General features: G+C 31.7%; 1 protein-coding gene across 2 annotated transcripts in view; it reads left to right on the top strand.

The window, feature by feature from the left end:
• LOC114332134 (membralin) overlaps positions 1–24,200 on the top strand; it is an 893,172-nt gene that overhangs the window by 35,831 nt on the left and 833,141 nt on the right. Inside the window, exon 3 of one of the 2 annotated variants that reach the window (XM_050643070.1) lies at positions 7,373–7,606. In XM_050643070.1, coding sequence (XP_050499027.1) covers positions 7,373–7,606 — 234 coding nt within the window. Of the gene's footprint in view, positions 1–7,369; positions 7,607–24,200 lie in introns of both variants that reach the window. The other variant, XM_050643069.1, reaches the window with a different exon arrangement.

The raw sequence follows: 24,200 nt of genomic DNA, 5'->3' as shown, positions 1-24,200 counted from the left end.
ATATCATGTTACTTATCCATAAAAATTGTAAAAATACGTACCTTTACTATTATTACTGGACCGAACTGTACACAATGATAATCTTACGGGCACTGGCGATTATGTCAATCGGTGTTCACGTCGGTGTTCACGTGCGTGACTAGGCTGGCGTTTATAAAAATTTTAAACCTATATTACACCTATTTCACTTTGTCTGCGGTTATTCCGCGTTGACTGTCTGGTGCAGAAATTAAAATCCTATTTTTTCGTACAGCTAACTAAAAAGTGGTCATTTTGGCGTTTATGCCGTTTTGGCTTGGCAGCGTCAGTTTTATTGCTAGACACTAGCATCCTAAAAATACAGGCTAAATTTATAAAAGAGTTCATCAGGCTACTGAGAAACTATATTCCAAATAAATAAATGGGTATTGTGATGCACGGATGTACCACATAGCCTGAAATATATTCCATTATTAAGTCCATTCATTTTACAGATTCCCAACTGTAAACAAACGCGCATGGAAGCTAAACAGGGTCGTCCTGAAGTGTATCTTATGGAGAAATCTCACGACTAGGTCGAAGCCCGTGTTGATGCGAGCTTCAGGTATTTAAAAATTAGACGTCGGCAAAGAGACATAATAATACATATAATAGTGAGAAGGACAGAGAGCCAGTAACTCCAGTAACTCCACAGGACTGTAAAATTAGTAATATTTACTTTGTGATAAGATGGGTCAGACACATGGTTGGACATCCTATCTTCAAGAATATTTATTACACCGCGCCAGTGGGGCCGTTAAAAATATTAGTAGTTGGTTAATTCACACAATGATAAAAATTAAAACCCAACGTAATTAGACCACAAAATTACGACGACACTGATATATTCCCTCGTTTGCCCAGCTGAAAGGGTCTTTGAAATGTATACCTGTATCGCCATCCCATGTCACTCAACGCTCACCATAAATAACCATTTGTATTTGTTCAAGGATCGTAAATCACAAAATTTTGAGAGAAATTTCTCTATTCCATGTTGTTTTTAATGTATTTCACGTTGGGTTTAATCCCGTCTTCAGTTTTTATCCTTTTCTGTTATATTTTTCTATTTCACTCAGAATGTCGCTTCACGCGCTTGGACCTAGTCGTCAGATTTCTCCATTAAAAAAACACGCTACATACAATTTGAATTTGCAGACTGACCAGTTTGGACCTGTAAAATGAGAATCCGCCTCGTTTAGGGCAATAAAATTACATTTAACAGCCTCTTGACGAATGAGACGGCGAATAGTAACACGTGCGTTTGTTTATAGTTGGTAATTTGCTATATTTGAATGTGGTTTAAGGGTATGAGATGTAAAGGTGCTTCTCATCGGGTCAATAAGTTAAGGTCACGAGAGAATTAAAGCAGGATTGCTGTATTTCGCTTACCCTTTTCAAAATTTATCTGGAACAAGCACTCAAGCTGTGGAAAAAAACGCATCGGAATCCCTCTCAATGACGAGACAACACTATACACTTTATGTTTCGCTCATGACCAAATTCTGATTGCTCAGGATCATGACGACTTGAGTTACATGACGCGGAAGCTAATAGAAGAATATGGGAACAAATGGGGTCCCGAAGTGAACATTATAGACCGGACAGTATCGTCGCCCCCGCTAGCGCAATTATTCCGATTCGATTTTTTTGCACAAACTTACTCAAAAAGAGGTCCTTATAACATATCCACTGGGTGCCGGGCGGTGCCGTGGTCGAAAAATTTTTTAAACAATTTTTTTTAAACAAATTCACAAAAATAATTTTTTTATTTTCAAAATTTTTTTTTAGATAATTTGGGTCATTTTGAGCAAAAAAGGTCTTGTCATTTTTCTCTAAAATTGACTGTTGTCGAGTTATACGCGATTAAAAATTTGAAAAATGCGAAAATGGCCATTTTTAAGGCTTCATAACTCGATCAAAAATGATTATTGTGAAATTCAAAAATTGACAAAATCAAGATTGAAATACCTTCTGCAGCGTTCTAAAGCGATTTTTGTCATTAATTTATTACAAAGCTGTTATTTTTAGTTATTAACAATTAGCGCTATAGTCTAACTGTATCGTCGCCCCCATTAGCGGAACAATTTCGATCAGATTTTTTTGCACAAACTTACTCAAAAAGGGGTCCTCATAACATATCCACAGGGTGCCTTGCGGTGCCGTGGTCGAAAAATTTTTTAAACAATTTTTTTTAAACAAATTCACAAAAATAATTTTTTCATTTCCAACAATTTTTTTTAGATAACTTGGGTCATTCTGAGCAAAAAAAGTCTCTTGTAGTTTTTTTCTAAAACTGATTGTTGTCGAGTTATATGCGATTAAAAATTTGAAAAATGCGAAAATGGCCATTTCAAGGCTTCACAACTCGATTAAAAATGATTATTATGAAATTCAAAAAGTGACAAAATCAAGATTGAAATACCTTCTTCAGCGTCCTGAAGAGATTTTTGTCATTATTTTATTACAAAGCTGTTATTTTTAGTTATTAACAATTAGCGGTATAGTCCAACTGTATCGTCGCCCCCGTTAGCGGAACTATTTCGATTAGATTTTTTGCACAAACTTACTCAAAAATAGGTCCTTATAACATATCTACAGAGTGCCGGCCGGTGGTCGAAAAATTGTTTGAACAATTTTTAGACCACGGCACCGGTCGGCACCCTGTGGATATGTTATAAGGACCTCTTTTTAAGTAAGTTTGTGCAAAAAAAATCTAATCGAAATAGTTCCGCTAACGGGGGTGACGATACAGTTGGACTATAGCGCTAATAATTGTTAATAACTAAAAGTAACAGCTCTGTAATAAAATAATGCCAAAAATCTCTTCAAGACGTTGAAGAAGATATTTGAATCTTGATCTTGTCACTTTTTGAATTTCATAATAATAATTTTTAATCGAGTTATGAAGCCTTGAAAATGGCCATTTTCGCATTTTTCAAATTTTTAATCGCGTATAACTCGACAACAGTCAATTTTAGAGAAAAATGACAGGAGACCTTTTTTGCTCAGAATGACCCAAATTATCTAAAAAAAATTGTGGGAAATAAAAAAATTATTTTTGTGAATTTGTTAAAAAAAATTGTTTAAAAATTTTTTCGACCACGGCACCGCCCGGCACCCTGTGGATATGTTATAAGAACCTCTTTTTGAGTAAGTTTGTGCAAAAAAATCGAATCGGAATAATTGCACTAGCGGGGGCGACGATACTGACCGGTCTATTAAGAAAACTGAAGCCATGTGTATTGGAGGGATAAAGCAGGGCCTCGATTTTTGACCCTTCGCTTCGTTATCGAACGTATTCGCTTCGTATACTAAACAGATCCGAAGCGAATACGTTCGATAACGAAGCGAAGGGTTAAAAATCGAGGCCCTGCCCATTACATTAGACGACGGGGTAGAAATTGAACACTGATAAATACAAGTACCTGGGCATGATGATAACTCAATATGAAACACTCGATGCTGTTATAAAAGACAGAAACATACAGGATAGAACAGCCTTATTCATGATGAATGGCATTCTGTGAGACCAAACAATATCCAAAGCGATCAAACAACTCACATACAACACCATACTTAAAAGTTTTATCACATTTGGTTTAGTCCATTGAAATGTTACATTTAGTGTGCATTTCTTAGAGGAGTCAATTTTATTTTTTTAATATGTAGGGGGTTCAGTAGAAGCTTAAGTTTTTGGGGTTGAGGCCCTTGTCCCCTGCCGCCATCTTGGTAAAAGAGGTGCAAAGGGCTTTCGCGCTGTATCTCGTAAACTAGCTACCCTACAGAAAATTTAATTTCACATAAAATGAGGCAAAATAAATTTTCTACAATTTTATATCTATTACTTTTTATCGTAAAGTGACCAACAAAAAAGTTATAAACAAAAATAAGAGAAAATTTTGTAAGAAATTTCCTTTTGGAGGTTATAACTTTTTTTACGTTCATTTCACAATAAAATAACATCATAGCGATTTTGTAGAGGATTTTTCAATAAACAATTTTCACTATAAAGCTGTTTAATTTTATTTATTATCTAGGTTTTACAGAGCTCCAAACTTGACCAGATTCTCGAATTCTCGTAGAAAAATAATGCTTTTCTATCTGTATAGGGTGAGGCAGATAACTGGCCTATTAGAAATATCTCGAGAACTAAAGGCAACATAATCATTAAAATTGGAATAAAGGGGTTTTGAAGGATGATCTATTAAATGAAAATATGTTCATCTCTTTGCAACTTCCGGTTATACCGGAAGTTGCTTATAACTTCGTTTTTTTTAAATGGGACAACCTGTATATTTTTACATTTTTGGATTCTCTTCGATGTCTTCTTTCTTAAAATATGAGGTTTTGTAATATTATACAGGGTATTTTAAAAAATAATTACGTGTTTTTTTATTAATTTCGTAGCAACATTCACACCCTGTATAATTGTAGTAGTTTGACATTTAAAACTCTACTTACGTTCAAATGATTTTTAATATGCTCTACTATTGTTAAGAATCATTAGTATAGCCAAATTTTTAAGTTTAGTATACAGGGTTGGTCGAAACTCGGAATGAGTATTTTCTGAATTTTCTTAAATGGAACACCCTGTATTTTTGTATTGTAGTGAAATGATATTTTATAGTTCTTTTTTATTTCTTAAGCATTCCCTATACCTAACTGCTTTAATTTGTGAGTTATTGGTGATTCAAGCTAAACATTAATTGCAACAAAAAATACGTAAAATTTTATTAGGTTGGCCGTGAAAATACTCAATCACAAATAATTTTTCAGAAATAAATACATGTTAATCCAGACTGGTCCTTAAAATTACCAATAATGGTTTAGCTATCAAAATACCTACACAGTTAAGATTGTTGGTGCGATTAACAATTAAGCACAAATTAAAGCAGTTAGGTATAGGGAATGCTTAAGAAATAAAAAAGTACCATAAAATATCATTTCATTACAATACTAAAATACAGGGTGTTCCATTTAAGAAAACTCAGAAAATACTCATTCCGAGTTTCGACCAACCCTGTATACTAAAATTAAAAATTTAGCTATACTAATGATTCTTAACAATAGTAGAGTATATTAAAAATCATTTGAACGTAAGTAGAGTTTTAGATGTCAAACTACTACAATTCTACAGGGTGTTAATTTTGCTACGAAATTAATAAAAAAACGTAATTATCTTTTAAAATACCCTGTATAATATTACAAAACCTCATATTTTAAGAAAGAAGACATCGAAGAGAATCCAAAAATGTAAAAATATACAGGGTGTCCCATTTAAAAAAACGAAGTTATAAGCAACTTCCGGTATAACCGGAAGTTGCAAAGAGATGAAAATATTTTCATTTAATAGATCATCCTTCAAAACCCCTTTATTCCAATTTTCATAATTCTGTTGCCTTTAGTTCTCGGGATATTTCTAATAGTCCCTTTATTTGCCTCACCCTGTATATTAGACGAGCGGCATTAACCGTTATGCCAACCACGAAAATCAAATTTAAGGCGAATGATCAATTTTGGTCTATTTTTATGTTTTCGAGGTCGTTGAATCCGAATATGAAGTTTATTTTTATCTAGAGTTGGTGGAACATGTTAAAAAAATAAATTTTATACAAAAATGCTAAAAATCAATTTTGATGATTTTTCACATTTACCTCGCTGTATCTTTGGTCGCTGTAAATATTTCCTTTTAAAAATTTTACTGTGTCATTTTTGAAGTATGTAGATAACAATGAAATTTGTCCAAAATGTTTGAACACATTAAAAAAGGAGTTGTTAATTTATTAACATTTTGTCATCATATTTCGTTAGTTTCATGTTTACTTAAAAAAGTTGAGTGACAAACTTTTTAGTTTATAATTTTAACCAACACAACAATAAAATATAGTTCATGAAGAAGTTTTTTGGAAAATTTTAAAACAAAATATATAATAGGAAAAAAGTTATGTTACTTCATATACAAGCGGCACACCCCAAAAAACGCTTATATCTCCAGATCCTGACCACGGTGTGGTTAATTTTTATCATACTTTATGATTTTGATATCAAAAATCGTTTTTTTGCTCTGCTTAAGAATTTTGCGGTTGCGTCATTCTTCTTCTGAAGCGGCGAATTTGTCCTCAAACAACTTCTTGGGCCTTTTCTATATATGCTTAGAGTTATAAGTTTTATAGTGGGAAGAAAGGTCAAAAACAGATTAATAATAGCATAGGAATGTTAAAATCATAATAAATTGTATGAATAAAAAATATATATAGATAGAAAAGTAAGCCTAACTTTTGTTTTTATTGTATCCCTATGAGCATTCGAGAATCTGGTCAAGTTTGGAGCGCTGTACAACCTATATAAATAAATAGAATTAAACAACTTTATAGTGGAAATTGTTCGCTGAAAAACCCTCTACAAAATTGCTAAAATGTTATTTTATTTTAAAATGAACTGAAAAAAAGTTATAACATCCAAAAGGAAACTTGTTAAAAAAAATTACATATTTTTGGTTATATCTTTTTTGTTGGTCACTTGACGATAAAAAGTAATAGAAACAAAATTGTGGAAAATTTAATTTGCTACATTTTATGTTTAATTAGATTTTCCGTAGGGTTGGTAGTTTACGAGATATAGCGCGAAACCCCTTTGCACCTCATTTCCAAGATGGCGACCGGGGGACAAGGATGGCGACACCAAAAACTTGAACTTAAGCTTCTACTGATTCCCTCTACACATTAAAGAAATAAAATTGACTTCTCTAAGAAATGCAAGGTACGGCCTAAAAAATGTAACATTTTAATGGACTAGTTAATGACATAAAAACAAAATAACTAATATGGTATGGCCATGTACAGAGAATGCAGATGACAGGATCCCTAAACAGATTTTGGCGTGGACACCATAAGGGAGAAGGAAAAGAGGAAAGAGGAAGAAGCTGGAGGGACGGAATTAAAAAAGAACTAGAGGAAAGAGAAATCACACCAAGTCTATGGTTAAACAGAGAATAATGGCGGTTCGGAGTCGGAAGGCGTGAGATAACGCTGTAAACCGATAGTAGTAGTAGTATATAAACCTTGAAAAAGACATGTGGCCGTTGTATTATTAGTATTAGAGTATTAATGTCATCATCATCATCATCATCACCATCACCATCATTATCATCATTATCATCAAAGTGAGTTAACCTTCTCAAGTTGGCTGCGCCATTCTCCTCTGTCCCTTGCTAAAGATTGATAATGAATTAATTTAATAAATGGAAAAGCTAGTGTATTATAATTATTTGCGTTTGTTTAATTCTACAAAATATAAACTTTAATTTCTGTATTTCCATTTTTAATTATACAATAATATCTTATATGTTTAGTAGGTAATATCAACTACAAAAAAGTAGACGAAGATGCGGGTGACAAGATAGTAGATAATTCTCTTTTAAACGTGTCAAAAATATCACCAACACGATGGGATGACTACCAGCTTTTAACAGACAGGCCTCGTGTGACTACTGAAAAATACGAATTTGGAGACATCTTACCGGTAGATGAAAACATAACGTCAAAAGTAGACATCAGTAGCAACGTCGTCGAGGATGACAAATCAGGAGGTAAAACACTTTTCTTTTTTATTGTCTCCATTATTAAGGGGAGGGGTACACTCCAGAGGCGTGCGGTCCATGGAAGCGGGGGAAGCACCGCTTCCCTATTATATACTTCGATATAACAAAATACATTATTAACTAATATTTAATTATCAAAAATTTTCCCCAATCCCAGTAATCTACATATTATTACCTAGGCAATAGGCATTGAACAATATTAAAAATTAATCGCATAGGAAGGAACTCAATATGCACTATCCACACAATTCAACTACTCGGTCCACCCCTGACAGAAGCGCATCTCAAAATCGCCGCTTGTCATGCAGTTGTCCCGTATAAAAATTGGTCAGGGTTCAATGACGGCACCCACTAGTCGCGCGAATTTTGGTACCCTGCAGAAGCGATCGTTCGATCGCCTTCCAAGAGTGGGATGCTCTGACTGTTACTGCTTCTAAGGGGTGCTTAGGTACATACATTCGCTTAGAGAATATTTCATTTAAATTTTTTGCAGAGATTTTTCCTTTTACTGATCTTTTATTTGACATTTTACAGATGAAGTCAATTGACATTGCATTTTGTATAAGACAAATTGATGACTTTATTAATACGATAATTAAAAAACGAGAGCAGTTTAAAAATATTTGGGATAAAACTGAAAATATGGGGTTTGAACATGAAAGAAAAAGAATGAAGATTGATGTCGACAACAGAGAGACCTTTTGATAACATTCTACAAAAAATGAATTTTCGCTTTCAAAATTTTAACGAATTAGAATTTGTAGAATTATATAATAAGTATATTCTTATTTAATATTTCTAATTATAATTCATCAAAATTTCCCACAGAGGAATTTATTTCACTACGATTAAATAATGAAAATATTTTGATATGCCAGCTTTGCATTATAAGTTAATGCCCGGTTGCACCAACAGATCTTAAGCTTAAGTCGAGAATATCATAAGAATTAATATAATATAATTATAATGTATTACAATAAGAATACCATAATATAATAATATATATAATTGATAATAAGGTAAGAATCTAAAATTATGGTGCAACGTAAGTGATACTCACGGAGGACCTATTTATAAGTAGAGCTTATAAGCTGGAGCTTAAGATCTGTTGGTGCAACCAGGCATAAGTGTTGTTTATGAAACAACTCACATTAGTGATAAAGATATACTCAGAAATCTGGGTATTTCTTATAACTACTGGTTTAAAAAAGTCCCTGTGTGAAGTGTCCAAGTTGTGTCAATTACTACAAACTATCCCAGTCACAAGTGCATCAGTTGAACGAAGTTTTTCAGTATTAAAATGCATTAAAAGTTTTACAAGAAATTCAACAAACGAAGACAGACTTTACAAGTCCATTGAAAAATACCGAATTCAATAATTATCAGAAGTTGATAGGAGAATAGAGCTCAAGTATAAATAAGTGTCATATTGTTGAAAGTTGTGTGTTGTGGAAAATGCCTCGGAATTAAAAGAAAAACTTTTAAATAGATCTCTTCTTTAGGAAACGAAGCCCGGAGCGAGGACTTAAGGCCCGAGCAAGCAATACAGATCAATGATAGGTCACTATAGTCACTAGAAATAGCGGCAATAAAGTGCCTCACGCATTGATCGGGGTAGGATTTAGTGTGTGACTCCTTGTACCCAGGACGTCTCACATAAGCACTTTGCTGATAGAGAGCCCCTATAGCGCATCAGAGTGTTATCAGGTGGGAAGTGGCTCGACCCTCGACCCTTAAGAAAATATTTTTATATCCTTATTGAATCGCTTCCCCTTTAGAAAAAGTCACCGCACGCCACTGGTACACTCTCTTACCTGTATTTTTAGAAAAATTCAAGAATTTTTTTTTGGAAAATAGTAAGGAAGTTTATTTTATCGCCAACCGTCACTAAAGTTATTCATTATTGTACTCATTTGCCCTCATTTGCGGCAGTAAAGTAACACTTTATTGTACTGAAAGAAGAATTTTACTTTACCTGCCGCGATTAATCGAGATTGAATGTAAGTGGTCGATGGCAGTAATCGATTATTTATTTGAGATAGCTTACAATTTATTTACTTTAATTATTAAAAATATTGTACACACTTTACGACATTGTTAATTAAATTTATGGCAAGAAGTGAAATTCTGTAATATTTTGTAATTATATTCATATAAAATAAATCAAAACTTTACCGATTTAGTAATTATTCAATATTGATAACTATCGATTAAAAATAGAAAGCGGCCATCGTGCAAAAGTCATCTGACGTTACTGTCATGAAATTTTTATTACGTCTAAAATTTAAAAAATTATTAAATAGTAAATTGTAAGTAAGTGTTAATCCAATATCAAATTGTTGGCGATAAAATTTTATATGCACCACGTCAGTAAAGACTCTTTAAAGAGTTACTTTACTGACTTGGTATATAAATAACTATTATCGCCAACCGTCATCAAAGTTATTCACTATTGTACTCATTTGCCCTCATTTGCGGCAGTAAAATAACACTTTATTGTACTGAAAGAAGAATTTTACTTTACCTGACGCGATTAATCAAATTAACCGAGCTTTAATGGTGGAAAGTAATCGATGGCAGTAATCGAATGGCGAGTATTTGAGTGAACTTACAATTTATTTACTTTAATTATTAAAAATATTGTACAAAATTTATATTATCATTAATTAAATGTATATCAAAAAAAGAAATTCTGTAGTATTTTGCAATTAAATTCATACAAAATAAATCAAAACTTTACAGATTTAGTACTATTCAATATTGATAACTATCGATTAAACATCGAAACCGGCCATCATGCAAAATATATCTGTCATTACTGTCATACGTAATTTTCATTTTGTCTAAAATTAGAACAATTCTTAAATTAAATCAAAACGGGAACTGGTGTATGTTTTCAAAGACTGATAGTGTGTAAATAAATTTATTAAAATCAGCTAAGTACTTTCAGCATTTTTAATGTCATCATCAGAGCTATCGTCTTATGGTTGTATATACCTCAAATGAAGAGAAAACTTCGAACAAACACATTCTACTATAAAAAAATTAACCCAGGGATCTAACCACTGGTCAGGGTAAAAACCCTTGAATATATAAAATATCACATTTAATGTGTTTTTAAAAAAATGGCTACCATTTTTACAATCAACTGCTGTTTTGAAAACATACACCAGTTCCCGTTTTGATTTATGTAGAAGTGTGTACAAGTTAAACAGTCTTTTTCTATTCAATTCTTAAATTGTAAGTAAGTGTTACGGTTTTTTATGATTGGGGATAAAATTTTGTTTGCACTACGTCAGTAAAGACTCTTTATCGAACTCGTCTGTTACTCTTCTCGCTCGCTTCGCTCCCTCTGCTCATAATATCAGACTCTTTCGATAAAGAGTTTACTGACTTGGTACATAAGTATAATTATTATTGAACGTTATCTTAAAGTACAACATAAGAATAGTATTGTATAAAATGTTCATGTAAAAATATTAAAAAACAAGCCACTGCCAGTAAGTTGAATACACCTCTCTCTTCAATACTGACCCCCCGGAGGGAGTGTAGTGGTCGACGTGATGTCGTGTATTGTCCGTCTACAAAGGTCATTCTTTTAACTCTTTGGTCATTTCTTTTAACTCATGCATAGGTCTTTCGCATATTCCTGTAATTTGGTCGATCCATCTTGTTGGGGATCTTCTTCGTGATCTTCGGCCTTCCACCTTTCCTTGTATAATGAGTCTTTCCATGTTTTCTGTGTTTGCTCTCATAACATGTCCCAAAGTATTTTAATTGTTGGAGATGGACTTTACTAGAGACTCGTTAGGCTAACTGTTAGCTCTCTTAAAATAACAGAACATTTCAGTGGCGTCTATCCGTCTTCTTTCCGATTGTGTCAGGGTTCAAGATTCACATCCGTAGGTCAGTATTGGAAATATTAAGCAGTTGATCAACCTCATCTTTTTTTATTTGAATACAAACAGGACATACACCTCCACAGAAACATAGGCGTAACCAGGATGGCCCCAAGGGGGGTTACAACTACTGGAAGGTCTCTAGCGCGTATGGTGTTAAGCGTATAGAGCTCAAGGTACATCCCAATGGGGGGGGTTATAACCCCCAAAAACCCCCCCGGTTACGCCTATGCACAGAAAAAAGGTTTTTCGGGGAGGATGATAACTGTTGCCTGGCTCATCAGCAATAAAAAAGTCAAATAGATTTTGTTAGCTAATGAGTTTTTCTAAATACTGACGTCTGCTTTTTTAGTTTATATTGATATTTGAATTTTTGGCATAATTTTGAAGTAAAAAAAACCAAAAACTAATTTTCTTACCCGAAAATCCGATTTTTTGCTAAAAAAATTGTTGTATAAAAAAATAAGTCGAAAAAAAACCCGACGTCAGTACCTAGTAACATGACTACAGAAGAATAAGTGTGCAAGGTTCTGTTGAGTAGATAGTATTTAAGGGGTGGGGGGAGGGGTATGGTTTGAAATCAACATTTCAAACACATTTTGTGATTTTTTTTTGAAACTACGATATAATTTTAAATCAGCGTATTCAGAACAGTTCATAAAATATTAAAGAACAATTCAAGGAAAAATATTGAAAAATAAGCCAACGGTGGCAAATTTTTACAAACACCTTAAAAAAACGGATTTTTGCGGTGGACATCAGACTTTGTCGTTAGATCATGTGAAACAAAAAATTCAAAAAGATTTGATTAGCTTATGAGTTTTTCGGGGCAACAATCAGAAGCCAAAATATCGAATTTTCTTTTAAACGTGGGTGAAAATAAGATATTTATTATTGTCGAACACAAACTAAGCATACAACAAAAAATATCTCGACAGCGTTACCTCACGAACTGTCTAAAGAAACTCTGTGCAAAATTTCATGTGGATCGGTCAAGTACTTTTTGAGTTACATTATCCACCGCCTTTGAAAAAAAAAACAGTTTTGAGAAAAACGCCTTTAAAGTTTTGACAACTTTATTTTCAAGTTCTTTTTTGTCTGTTACATCGTAAAGTGATGCACACCAGAATATGTTTTTGAACCGGGGAGTAATTTACAAAAAAGAAGGGGAACAGCTGTTGAACGTTTCTCAGTACGCTCAAGCACGCTGGCGCGAAGCCTATGCTTTATTTTCGTTAATTTTAATCCGATCAATCTGCAATTTTCAGAAAATATTCTTGAAGTTATGTACGAAAATTTCAAAATTTTCAAACCATACATATACTCTGGGCTAATTAGCAAAATACAAGGAAAAGTTATTTACCAGCAATTTTATTGCTGGAATCGAATCTTATGATTGTATATATTAATAATAATTGTATATCTGAATTGCCGATATAAATGAGTCAAATTAAATAAATTATTAGAAGAATTTTTTTACTAAGCAACAACATTTTTGTTTATGTTAGTAGTATTTTGTATTTTGACAACGGCACCCGATTTGGGCGTCGAAACGTTAATAAAAATCATTTTTTTAATAATATTGTGGCTTATTTCCCATTATAAATAGTTAAAATTGTAAAAAATGCCACAAGAAAATAGCTTCAGAACAACATTCCAATTGATTTGTTACCATTTCATTAAACTCTCATGCAAAAATCAGACTTCACCTGTTCCACTGTTCCCGTACATCAAAGTTTGTCCGACTAGACACCGTTAAGCTATTAACAAATTTTCAGCTTGCTATTAATCACCTTTTTTTGGTACGCGGGATCCAGGCCTATAATAACAAATTTGCAGCTTGTTATTAATAAACTTTTTTTTGGTACATGGGGTCCAGGCCTACCAGCTTATTCGGGATGTTTTTTTATTTAATTTTTATTTTTCTGATAAATCTGAAAGTTTGGTACAGGTGATTTATATTTTGATGGAAAATTTATACTGATATTTATTTATTCAAATAAATTGATATTACTTTATTTATTCAAATACTTGCGAATGATGGTGAATGACCAATGGGATCCTCAACAAGAAATAAAATGCCTGACCGAACAAACAAGACAAACTTTTATTAAATTTAAACCGCTACTTTGTAACCGCAATCTTTCCTTCAATCTACGTTACAGAATGGTTAAGTGCTATTTATACAGGGTGTTTCATTGGTAAAGTAACATCCGTTAACTGTAGAAAGAGGATACTTAGACGGTCTCAAAAATACCATACTTAATGGGTCTTACTTCATTAATAACAAAGATACTGGGTGTTTTATCTATTTTGCCATTTTCTTAATTGGTTCATAACTTTTTGACCACACTGTATATTTATTTTATATTTGGCACGCAAATATCATTTAAGGTGTAAAATAAATTAATTTTCGTACTTCCGGGCCTAAAGTGACAACTTCACTCCCTTGTGACAGGTACTAAGTGTCACATTTAATCCCTCCGGGATTAAATATTGACGAAACTCCCGGAACGATTAAATCACAAACAAACGAATTTAAGGGATATTTTATTGAAAAATATAATTAATTAGAATGGTAATTAACGTTAATATTCAAATTAATATTGTGACAGTTCGTCATATTGACCAGTCTTTCCTGGGTTAATGCAGCAGGTAACTGACGAGTAACAGATAGGTCCTTTTCATATTGAACTGGTGTTTGTTTCGAAGATCCTGCGGAAACAGGAAGCGAGAATGAGGACTGTGGCATAACTATAGTGGACGAATCGGCGACTTGACCAAATATTTTATCTGAAATTTTTTGTTTATTTTTAATAGACGATTCAATATATCCCTCGGCCACGTTGGAGGATTTCCATCCTCCATGTCTCTTCAGCACGTCTATTGTTGCTCCCGAATCAGCTAACAAAGACGCAGATGTGCGTCTAAAACAATGTCCCGTATAAGACGTCGCATTTTCTAATTTCAAGAAAGCTGCTATTTGCCGTGGAATTGTACCAAACATGTTTTTTCCTACTACTCGCGTAGTACATTCTTTGTTGATGTATTGAACAAAAAATTTTGAATGAGTTGTCCCTGTCTTTCGCAATGCCACATATTTCCGAAATATCGCCACAAAACTGATGGCACTGTTTTCTGAATTTTTGATCACAAAATTTCGGTCAATTTTATTTTTGGTGTTTCTAATCGCAATTAGGAAGGAATCGCCCAAATCTCTCACATCGTCGATTTCTAAATCAACCAACTCTTTTCCACGACAAGCTCCCGCAACGCCCAAAATAAGTGCAACCTACAAAAAAATTGATTTCTTAAAATTTCTGAATATAAACAAATTTCCAAATTTACCTTAAGCATTAAATATTTATCATCCGGAGCCTCCCGTAAGAACTGATCTACCTGCTCAGACGTGAGAATTCTTGACTTCTTTGGCTTAAATCCCTCATTTCTTCTCTTCAAAAAAGCTAATAATTTTGGAAATTTACTTATATCAATATCTTCTCTAATGTTAATAACCGATTTCAGCATTGAGTAATGTGCCCAGAGAGTTGAGGCACAAACCGCTTTTGATTTATCATCGAAGTAGACTAACAGCGCATTTTCAGTAGGTTGTCTCACATTTTTTAAGCGGCACCACTTTTTAAAAGCATCGTACTGCTGCTCGTATAGTTTTCTAGATTTCGGTGGTAACAATTCTTCACCTACTTCGGCTGCTCTTTTATCAATATCAGATACACCTTCTTCACTCATGATACCAATAATTATCAATAACAATGTTTCTTTACAATGACACTAGTAATGACAATGTTTCTAAATTATAACTGTCACAACGCAATGTTACTATGGTAACTTATTTTAAAGACAGTTTATTAAATGAGTTGAAGAGAGAAAAAACTGATTGAAATTATTGAAATAATTAATAAAATCATACCGGAAGTACGAAAAGTATCGTATATACCTTGCGACTGAAGTACATTTAATCCTTCAGGTAAATTATGGCCCTCCCTGCGGTCGGGCCATAAACTTTACCTTCAGGATTAAATGTACTACTTCAGTCCCGCGGTATATAATGTACTACTATTTACAATTGTAAAAAATCCAGGTCCGGCTTAAAAAATATTGGAAAAATGTTCAGATCCCAAAACAACATTAAATTTTTTTAAAATGAATTTTTCATTTGAAAAGAGGATAAAAAACTAAATTCAGTGGTATACTTTGAATTTTCGGCAAAATGATTTTTCTGGTGAAATTTGGAATTTGAATTCTGAAATTAAATGAATTGCGAGAGCTCTAAGTAGAAAAAAATTGAAATACAGCTTTTAACTTGTCAACCACACTGTATATTGATTTTATATTTAACACGCGAATATTCTTTTAGGTGTCCAGTCAATTAATTTAATTACAATTATAAAAAATTCAGGTCCGGATTAAAAAATATTGTATAAATGTTTTAACCCAAAAAAACACCTTGTATATTAATTTTTTTTAACATGGATTTTGAATTTGAAAAGGGGATGAAAAACAAAATTAGTGGTATACTTTGAATTTTCGGCAAAATCATTTTTCTGGTAAAAATTTGAATTTGAATTCTGAAATTATGTGAATTGCGAAGCTCAAAGTAAAATAAATTAAAATATGATTTAATTTTAATTAATACCATTATTTAATATAAATTGGTAAAATATTAACATTTGCACACATAACAATAATTTTTGATGACCCCCTTTGCGGCTCAGTGGTAAGAGCGCCTACCTTTGGATCGAAAGGTCCGAATGGTTGTGAGTTCGAATCTCACCAGGGTCAGAAATTTTTCGTTTATTATAAATTAATAAATGAAAATAGTTTCTGTTCTTGTGGGATCGGTACTCACCGGAGGGACCGCAGACGTTCGGATACAATTAGCGTCTCTTTGCAAAGACAATGCCGTCGACTTCGCAATGTAACAAGACACTTACTTAACACACACAGTACACAGTACACATGACGCATGACTACAAAAATTTACCGTACCTACGTATAAAAAAAATAATTTTTGATGGTGGTAATTTTGAATAAGTACTTTAGTTTTCAATAGTGATTATGCTGCAAATTTTCGCTGTTTTGTTATAATTTTTAGCTATGTTGTTGATTAAAGTGATGTATTCTTTATTGACCCTTTACACTTCTTTATTATTTATTCATTATTTAAAGATGAATATTCGCCAAAAACTATTCTTCACACATAATAAAAAAACACTAAAATATTAATATTGTACCAATTTAGATTAAATAATGGTATTGATTAAAATTAAGCATTTTAATTTTTCCTACAAGAGCTCTCGCAATTGACATAATTTCAGAATTCAAATTCAAAATTTTACCAGAAAAATCATTCTGTCTAAAATTCAAAGTATACCACTAATTTTGTTTTTTTATTCTCTTTTCAAATGCGAAATCCATTTTAAAGAAAATTAATATACAAGGTGTTTTTTTGGGTCGGAATATTTACACAATATTTTTTAAACCGGACCTGGATTTTTTATAATTGTAAATAAATTAATTGATTGGACACCTAAAAGAATATTCGCGTGTTAAATATAAAATCAATATACAGTGAGGTTGACAAGTTGTAAGCTGTATTTCAATTTTTTTCTACTTAGAGCTCTCGCAATTCACTTAATTTCCGAATTCAAATTCAAAATTTCGCCAGAAAAATCATTTTGCCGAAAATTCAAATTATACCACTGAATTTAGTTTTTCATCCTCTTTTCAACTGAAAAATCCATTTTAAAAAAATTTAATGTACAGGGTGTTGTTTTGGGGTTGGAACATTTTTCCAATATTTTTTAATCTGGATCTGGATTTTTTACAATTGTAAATAAATTAGTTTATTGTACCGGGTGTCCCAATAAGAATGGCTCTCGGCCATATCTCAGGAACCGTTTATAGTAGAGCTTTGAAATAAAAAATTTTATAACAAAAGTTGCCTCAGGAAAAGCCTGGAAATTATTTTCATAAATTGTGGGACCACCGCTAGAGGGCGTAATTGAATATCAAAAATTAAAAAATCTAAATTTTACAAAATTTTCCTAATGAAGGGGCACTGGAAATCCGATCGTCGTATTCTTAATAAAATTCTACGCATATTTGATTTGACAAGTTTAGGTCTACCTTTGGAAATAAGAGGTGGGGGTGAGTGGGAACCTTGTTATGAAAAACTGGCTGTGAGTCCGGTTTTGCTTAATAAAATTTTGCAAACTTGGTCTTGTTGAAGACAGATCTTTTTCGTCAATGTAAAAGTTATGATTTCGAACCGACTTACTGAGTAATATGCCAGCTACAAGGCGTTATTTAATTTTTTTCAGAAATCTAGTGTTCCTTGGAAAATATTAAATACAAACATGCATTTTTAATACCATATTACAAAATTAGACAAAATTAGCAACAGAATAGCGAAAACCGCATGTTAATACCTTTTTTCTATCTCGAGATATCTTGCAAAACGTGTAAATTTAAAAACATAACTGTTACTGTCAACGGTAAACGAAATTCATTAAAAGTAGTGTGCTATGGAAACAACAAAGAAACATTTTCCAGCTGTCAACGTATATTAGGTCTTTTCAACGCTTCTCATTTGTTTCGAGCCTCGTTCATATCTCGTATATTAATATTATACACGGATTATACGGCATATGACAGAGGCTCGAAACAAATGAGAAGCGTTGAAAAGCCCTATTACAAAGAAATAAAAACAACTATTTAGTGATGACATAAACGTTCAAATTTTTGCCCATCATTTTCGTTGCAAACATTTACTCTTTCAAGAGTAGATTGAACAGCAGTCTCAATTTCTGCTCTCGATATGCTTTGAATGGCGTTTAGTATTCTCTGGATAATGTATTCTAGAGTAGTGTATGATGGGCAACAATTTGAATATTTAGGTCCAGTGGCGTAACAAACTCCGTCGGGGCCCCCCCGCAGAATTTGAAATGGGGCCCCTGTTAATCCGGGAGCAGTCGCGCCGTTAGAAAAAATCCAACTTTTTATCATTTTCCGTGATAACTTAATGAACAATTTTGCAACATAACTTTCCACTTGTAAGTGCCTCGAAGAAGTTTGTAGTAATGCTTAGGATTTTTTTTTATTTTTTTTTAATTTCATTTTTATTTTTTTTTTTGGTGAAATTTATGGCTTTGGTGGGAACCAATTAGTTTTAAAATTGTTAGATAGATATTTTTAACATAACAAGCAAACAAAAATATTATAAAATTGAAATTTGTTTTAAATTCGTATTGTTAGATTTTGTTCTACGCGCGACTGCTTACGTGAAGAAGTGAGCGCGACTGCTCCCGCGTTAAACAATTACTTACTAAATACGACTTATTTAACAAAAACTTTTTCGTGTTAGCGTTATCATTCACTGTTCATAACAACTTACATTTCTCATCTTTATCGGTATACAGACCCATTCCAAAAAGTGTGTTTGCGTAGCTTGGAACCTATGGGAAAATTTTTTGTTACATATCTATATTACGAAAAAAAGTTATTCTTCATAAAATGCTCTGCATGGTATAAAACCTAAGTTGCAATAATCAGATATTAAATTTTATTGATTTTATACGAGGTATATCAAAAAATATTCATTTCGCTCAATAGTACCTATACCACCTTTATATTTTACAATATTGAAAAATTTTATTATAAAAAGTTGTTCGCAATTAAAAACTATGTTTAAATATGCAATTATATCATTTCAGTTGAAATATTGTGAACTATAAAGGTACTTAACCCTTAGAGAGAAATTCATATTTTTCGACATACCTCGTATAAAGTTGGTAAAATGTGATATATTACGATTCAATCTTCGTTTTGAGATAATGCAGAGCTTTTTATAAAGAATCTGATAAGAATTTTATAAAGAATTTTTTTGTAAAATTAAAAAATTAATAATAAAATAGTTATTATAATTATTGTAATAAAATTATGTTGGTTATCGGTAATTTGAGAAATATTTGGATTATCGGTAATTATAAAAAATTAATTTTTTATTTACAAGGATGTAATTACATATTAAAATTAAAATCGTATATTGTTAAATATAAAAGTACTTTATCCTTGAGTTAAATTCCTATTTTTTGACTTACCTCGTATAAAATTGATAAGCTTTGATGTCTGATGGTTTCTCTGGCTTATTTTGTATCTCAGATTTAAGACCATTCAGAGCATTTCATGAAGAATAACTTTTTTCGTAAAATTGATAATAAAAATGTTTGCCATATGGTTCGAAGCCACGCAGACATACTGTATAAGTGCTCAAAAAAATTTATTTTGAATTTTCAAATTGTAATGTCTGACAGGTCCGTAACTACCATTGGGGCTACCGGGGCAGTGACTCGGGGCCCCCGGCGAAGTGGGCCCCGCGATTGTAATCGCGTTATACTGCCTATAGGCAATATAACGCGATTAAAAACCTACATTATAGCCGAAGAATGTAAGTAACATTATATGTAGTATATTTTTTATGAAAACAGAAAAGATGTTATATTGATGGTAAATATTTAGCTTAAAATAAAGTGATTTCAATTTTTTTTTGTTGGTCAACTAAAATAGCAATATGTAGGTAGGTACAGGAAACTTCAGTCATGGATTACATTAAAATGCGTTTTCAAGTGGTTAAATACCAATTTTCCCGGACTCCTTTTGCTGGGTGATTAACCCCAGACCTCCCGGCAGGGGGCCCCCAGATCACGTTTGCCCCGGGGCCCCCAACATCGTACTTATGGCCATGATTTAATGACATGTTCGAATTCAGCATAATCAAAAAGCAAATAGAAACATTTTTGAACAAAGTAAAATGATGAATTCGCCGATATCTTTTAAAATTATTTAATATAAAACAGTTTTATTGGTTAAAGAATTAATAAACAATTAGAGGCATCTGTGAGTAGAACTTTTCACTTTAAAATAAGATATATAAACTAACAAAAAATGTTTTAGAAAAATATAAGCTTGTTTAATTTTTTCCGAAACCGAAACAATCGAAGCTTTTCTACATTGACTCTCCTAAAGCGTAAGTGTTTAATTTCCTTATCTTACCGTTTATCTGTTAGAGATTTAGGCTGTTGATTATATTCAAAATAAGATAGCTAAAAGGAAGTACAACGTTAACGGGGTTTTATTATTTCATATAGTCAATGGACATCTATATATGAAAAAACCGCGGAGTGCTACCATTTAAAGTGGTGCGTTTTTGAGAAATGGGTGAATTAGTCTCTGGACACAGGTTACATTAGGGTGAGTTCTATGCACTTTTGGTACAAACATATCTACATAAAAATTGTTCCTGGTTAAATTTCGTATCTAAATATCACTATTTAAAGTCAATGATACTTTTTTTTACAAAAATATATTCAAAAGAAAAAGCACAAAATAACCCAAAAGAAAGAAATTTTGTTTTTTGTCCCATAACTTTTGTCCACGAGGATATAGGTATAGACATTGCTTTACAGAAAAAAAATCTACATATTTTTTCTTTAAAATGTTGTTTAGTAGAGGTAATTAGGATTTATAGTTTTCGAGATATGATTTTTCAAATTTCGCCACTCACAGCAATTTTGGGCAATTTTCCTTGTTATTTCGCAAATATTGTTCTGTAACTTTTTTCTACGTAACTTTAGGTATATGCAATGGTACACGTAATAGGAATAGAAATCAATTACCTTTAAGATGGTCTACTGTATAATGTTGTACGACTTTTTTTTAAAGAGATTATGGTTTTTAAATGTTTTATACTTTTAACGATTTTTTATAATATAATATAAAAATAAAATAATATTATTATATAATATATTATATATTATATAATATTATATTATATATTATATATTATATATTATATATTATATATTATATATTATATATTATATATTATATATTATATATTATATATTATATATTATATATTATATATTATATATTATATATTATATATTATATTATAATACCTAATATAAAAACATATCTATTATTTTTTACGACTATTTTTGAAATTTCTCATAACTTTTTTCTTCTACATTTAGGTATATATTATATTATATAAAAAAAGCTTATTTTGTTTACTTTAAAATGGTGTATTACAAAAAATTCTAGGATTATTTTTGAATAAGATAATATTACTTGCAACGATTTTTGATTTTAGGTTTATTTTTTAAATTTCTCATTATACCTTTTTTTTCTTGTACATGAATATACTATATATTGCTCAATAAAGATGGCTTACTTTCTGTTCTTTAAAATGGTGTATCATCTATATTTAAATAATGAAAACCGAGTGATTTGTTGGTATTTTTTACCTGTATTATTTAAAATTATTTCATTTACAAAAATTACAAAAACATTAGTCTTAGAAAACATCACTTTAGTTAAAATTATTTAAACGTTGACATTTAAAAAATTTTTAGAATCAAAGTCCATCTCTTCGTTAGCATTAGATTCAATATATTCCTCTGACACCTCAGTTATCTTAGAGTTCCCACAATTAGTACCCATGCACATGCACCCTTTGCAGAATATTGAACAACTAATTCCTATCTTCCTACAACCGCAGTTTTTTGTACATTCTTTGGTACATTTACATGCTATTTTTTCAAGCAAAGCTTGTGGTGCAGGAGCTTCAAGTCCAGTCAAGTCCGAGTCAAGTGGATCCAAAGTATTACCTATAAAAAATAAGATTCAATCATAACACACAATCACATAAAAAAATTACAATGAGAAATTTAAAAAATAATCCTAAAATCAAAAATCGTTGCAAGTACTTATTATATTTTGAAAAAGCATATCTTATTCAAAAATAATCCTAGAATTTTTTATAATACACCATTTTAAAGAAACCAAAATAAGCTTTCTTTTTATTATATAATATATACCTAAATGTAGAAAAAAAAGTTATAATGGAAAATTTAAAAAATAATCGTAAAAAATATAAAAACTCGTTAAAAGTATAAAATCTTGAAAAAGATAACCTCTTTAAAAGAAGTCGTACAGCATTATACAGTAGAACATTTTAAAGGTAATTGATTTCTATTCCTCTTACGTGGACCATTGAATATGCCTAAAGTTACGTATAAAAAAGTTACAGAACAATATTTGCGAAATAACAAGGAAAATTGCCCAAAATTGCTGTGAGTGGCGAAATTTGAAAAATCATATTTCGAAAACTATAAATCCTAATGACCTCTACCAAACATCATTTTAAAGAGAAAATATGTAAGTTTTTTTTCTGTGTAGCAATGTCTATACCTATATACCCGTGGACAAAAGTTATGGGACAAGAAACAAAATTTCTTTCTTTTGGGTTTCTTTGTGCTTTTTCTTTTGAATATATTTTTGTAAAAAAAAGTATCTTTGACTTTAAAAAGTTATATTTAGATAGGAAATTTAACCAGGAACAATTTTTATGTAGACGTGTTTGTACCAAAAGTGCATAGAACTCACCCTAATGTAACCTGTGCCCAGGGACTAATTCACCCATTTCTCAAAAACGCACCCCTTTAAATGGTAGCACTCCGCGGTTTTTTCATATATAGAAATTCATTGACCATATGAAATAATAAAACCCCGTTAACGTTGCAGTTCCTTTCTATAGTACATAATCAATAGCCTAATTGTCCAATGATTACCTACACAAGAAAAGTCGTCAATAATTGTTAAATAAATGCGTACCAAACTGATGCAACTCTGACCGTAAAACAACACAAACATAAATAAGATTCAATGCAAACAACCAATATGAAATTACTGGCGATAATATTGTATCGAAATACTAAAAGTAGGTAAAGAACAGAGAGAAAGAAAACCCATTTTTAGATTTAAAAATATTGTTCTTAAATTCGGCAAATTGCAATTCTCATAATATCTTTCAATAGTCACGTACAAAGCATTATATAGGTAGTTTATTGTCGCTGCCATAAAATTTCGGTAGGCCGGAAGGGATTAAGTTTCTAGATATTATGAGATGATTCACTTGGCAAATACGTCTTGGTTAGAAATTTTTATACGTTTTTAAATTTAAACAGACAACGTAAAAATAATATACCTAACTAACAGATTTTTACATAATATCAGATGACAAGATGGGGCCCTTAAGCGATTGGGGCCCCCCCGCAAGCTTCACGCTGCGGGGCCCTCTGTTACGCCCCTGTTTAGGTCGTCACTAAGTAGTTCTTTTTGTTCTGTGTTATATTTAATTTTAATATATTGTTTCTCTTTATATTGTTGTTTTAATTAATTATATTTGTATACGTTGACATCTGGAAAATGTTATTTTGTTTTTTTCCACAGCACACTACTTTTCATTAACTTAACCGGTGATAGTAACAGTTATGTATAAAATTTACACGTTTCTCGAGATATCTTGAGATAGAAAAAAGGTATCGACATGCGGTTTTCGCTATTATATTGCTAATTTAATCTAATTTTATAAAGTATGATTAAAAATGCATACTTGTATTTAATATTTTCCAAAGAAAGCTAGATTTCTGAAAAAAATTAAATAACGCCTCCCAGCTGGCTTATTACTTATTAGGATGGTTCAAAATTATCACGTTTATATTGAAGAAAAAGATCTGTCTTCAACAAGACCCAGTTTTCAAAATTTGATTTAGCAGAACCAGACTTACAGCCATTTTTTCATAACAAGGTTCCCA

Source organism: Diabrotica virgifera, chromosome 2 (genome assembly GCF_917563875.1).
Source record: "Diabrotica virgifera virgifera chromosome 2, PGI_DIABVI_V3a".
Classification (NCBI taxonomy): Eukaryota; Metazoa; Arthropoda; class Insecta; order Coleoptera; family Chrysomelidae; genus Diabrotica; species Diabrotica virgifera.
Note: the sequence above shows the minus strand (reverse complement) of the source record. Positions and strands in the feature narration are given on the sequence as shown.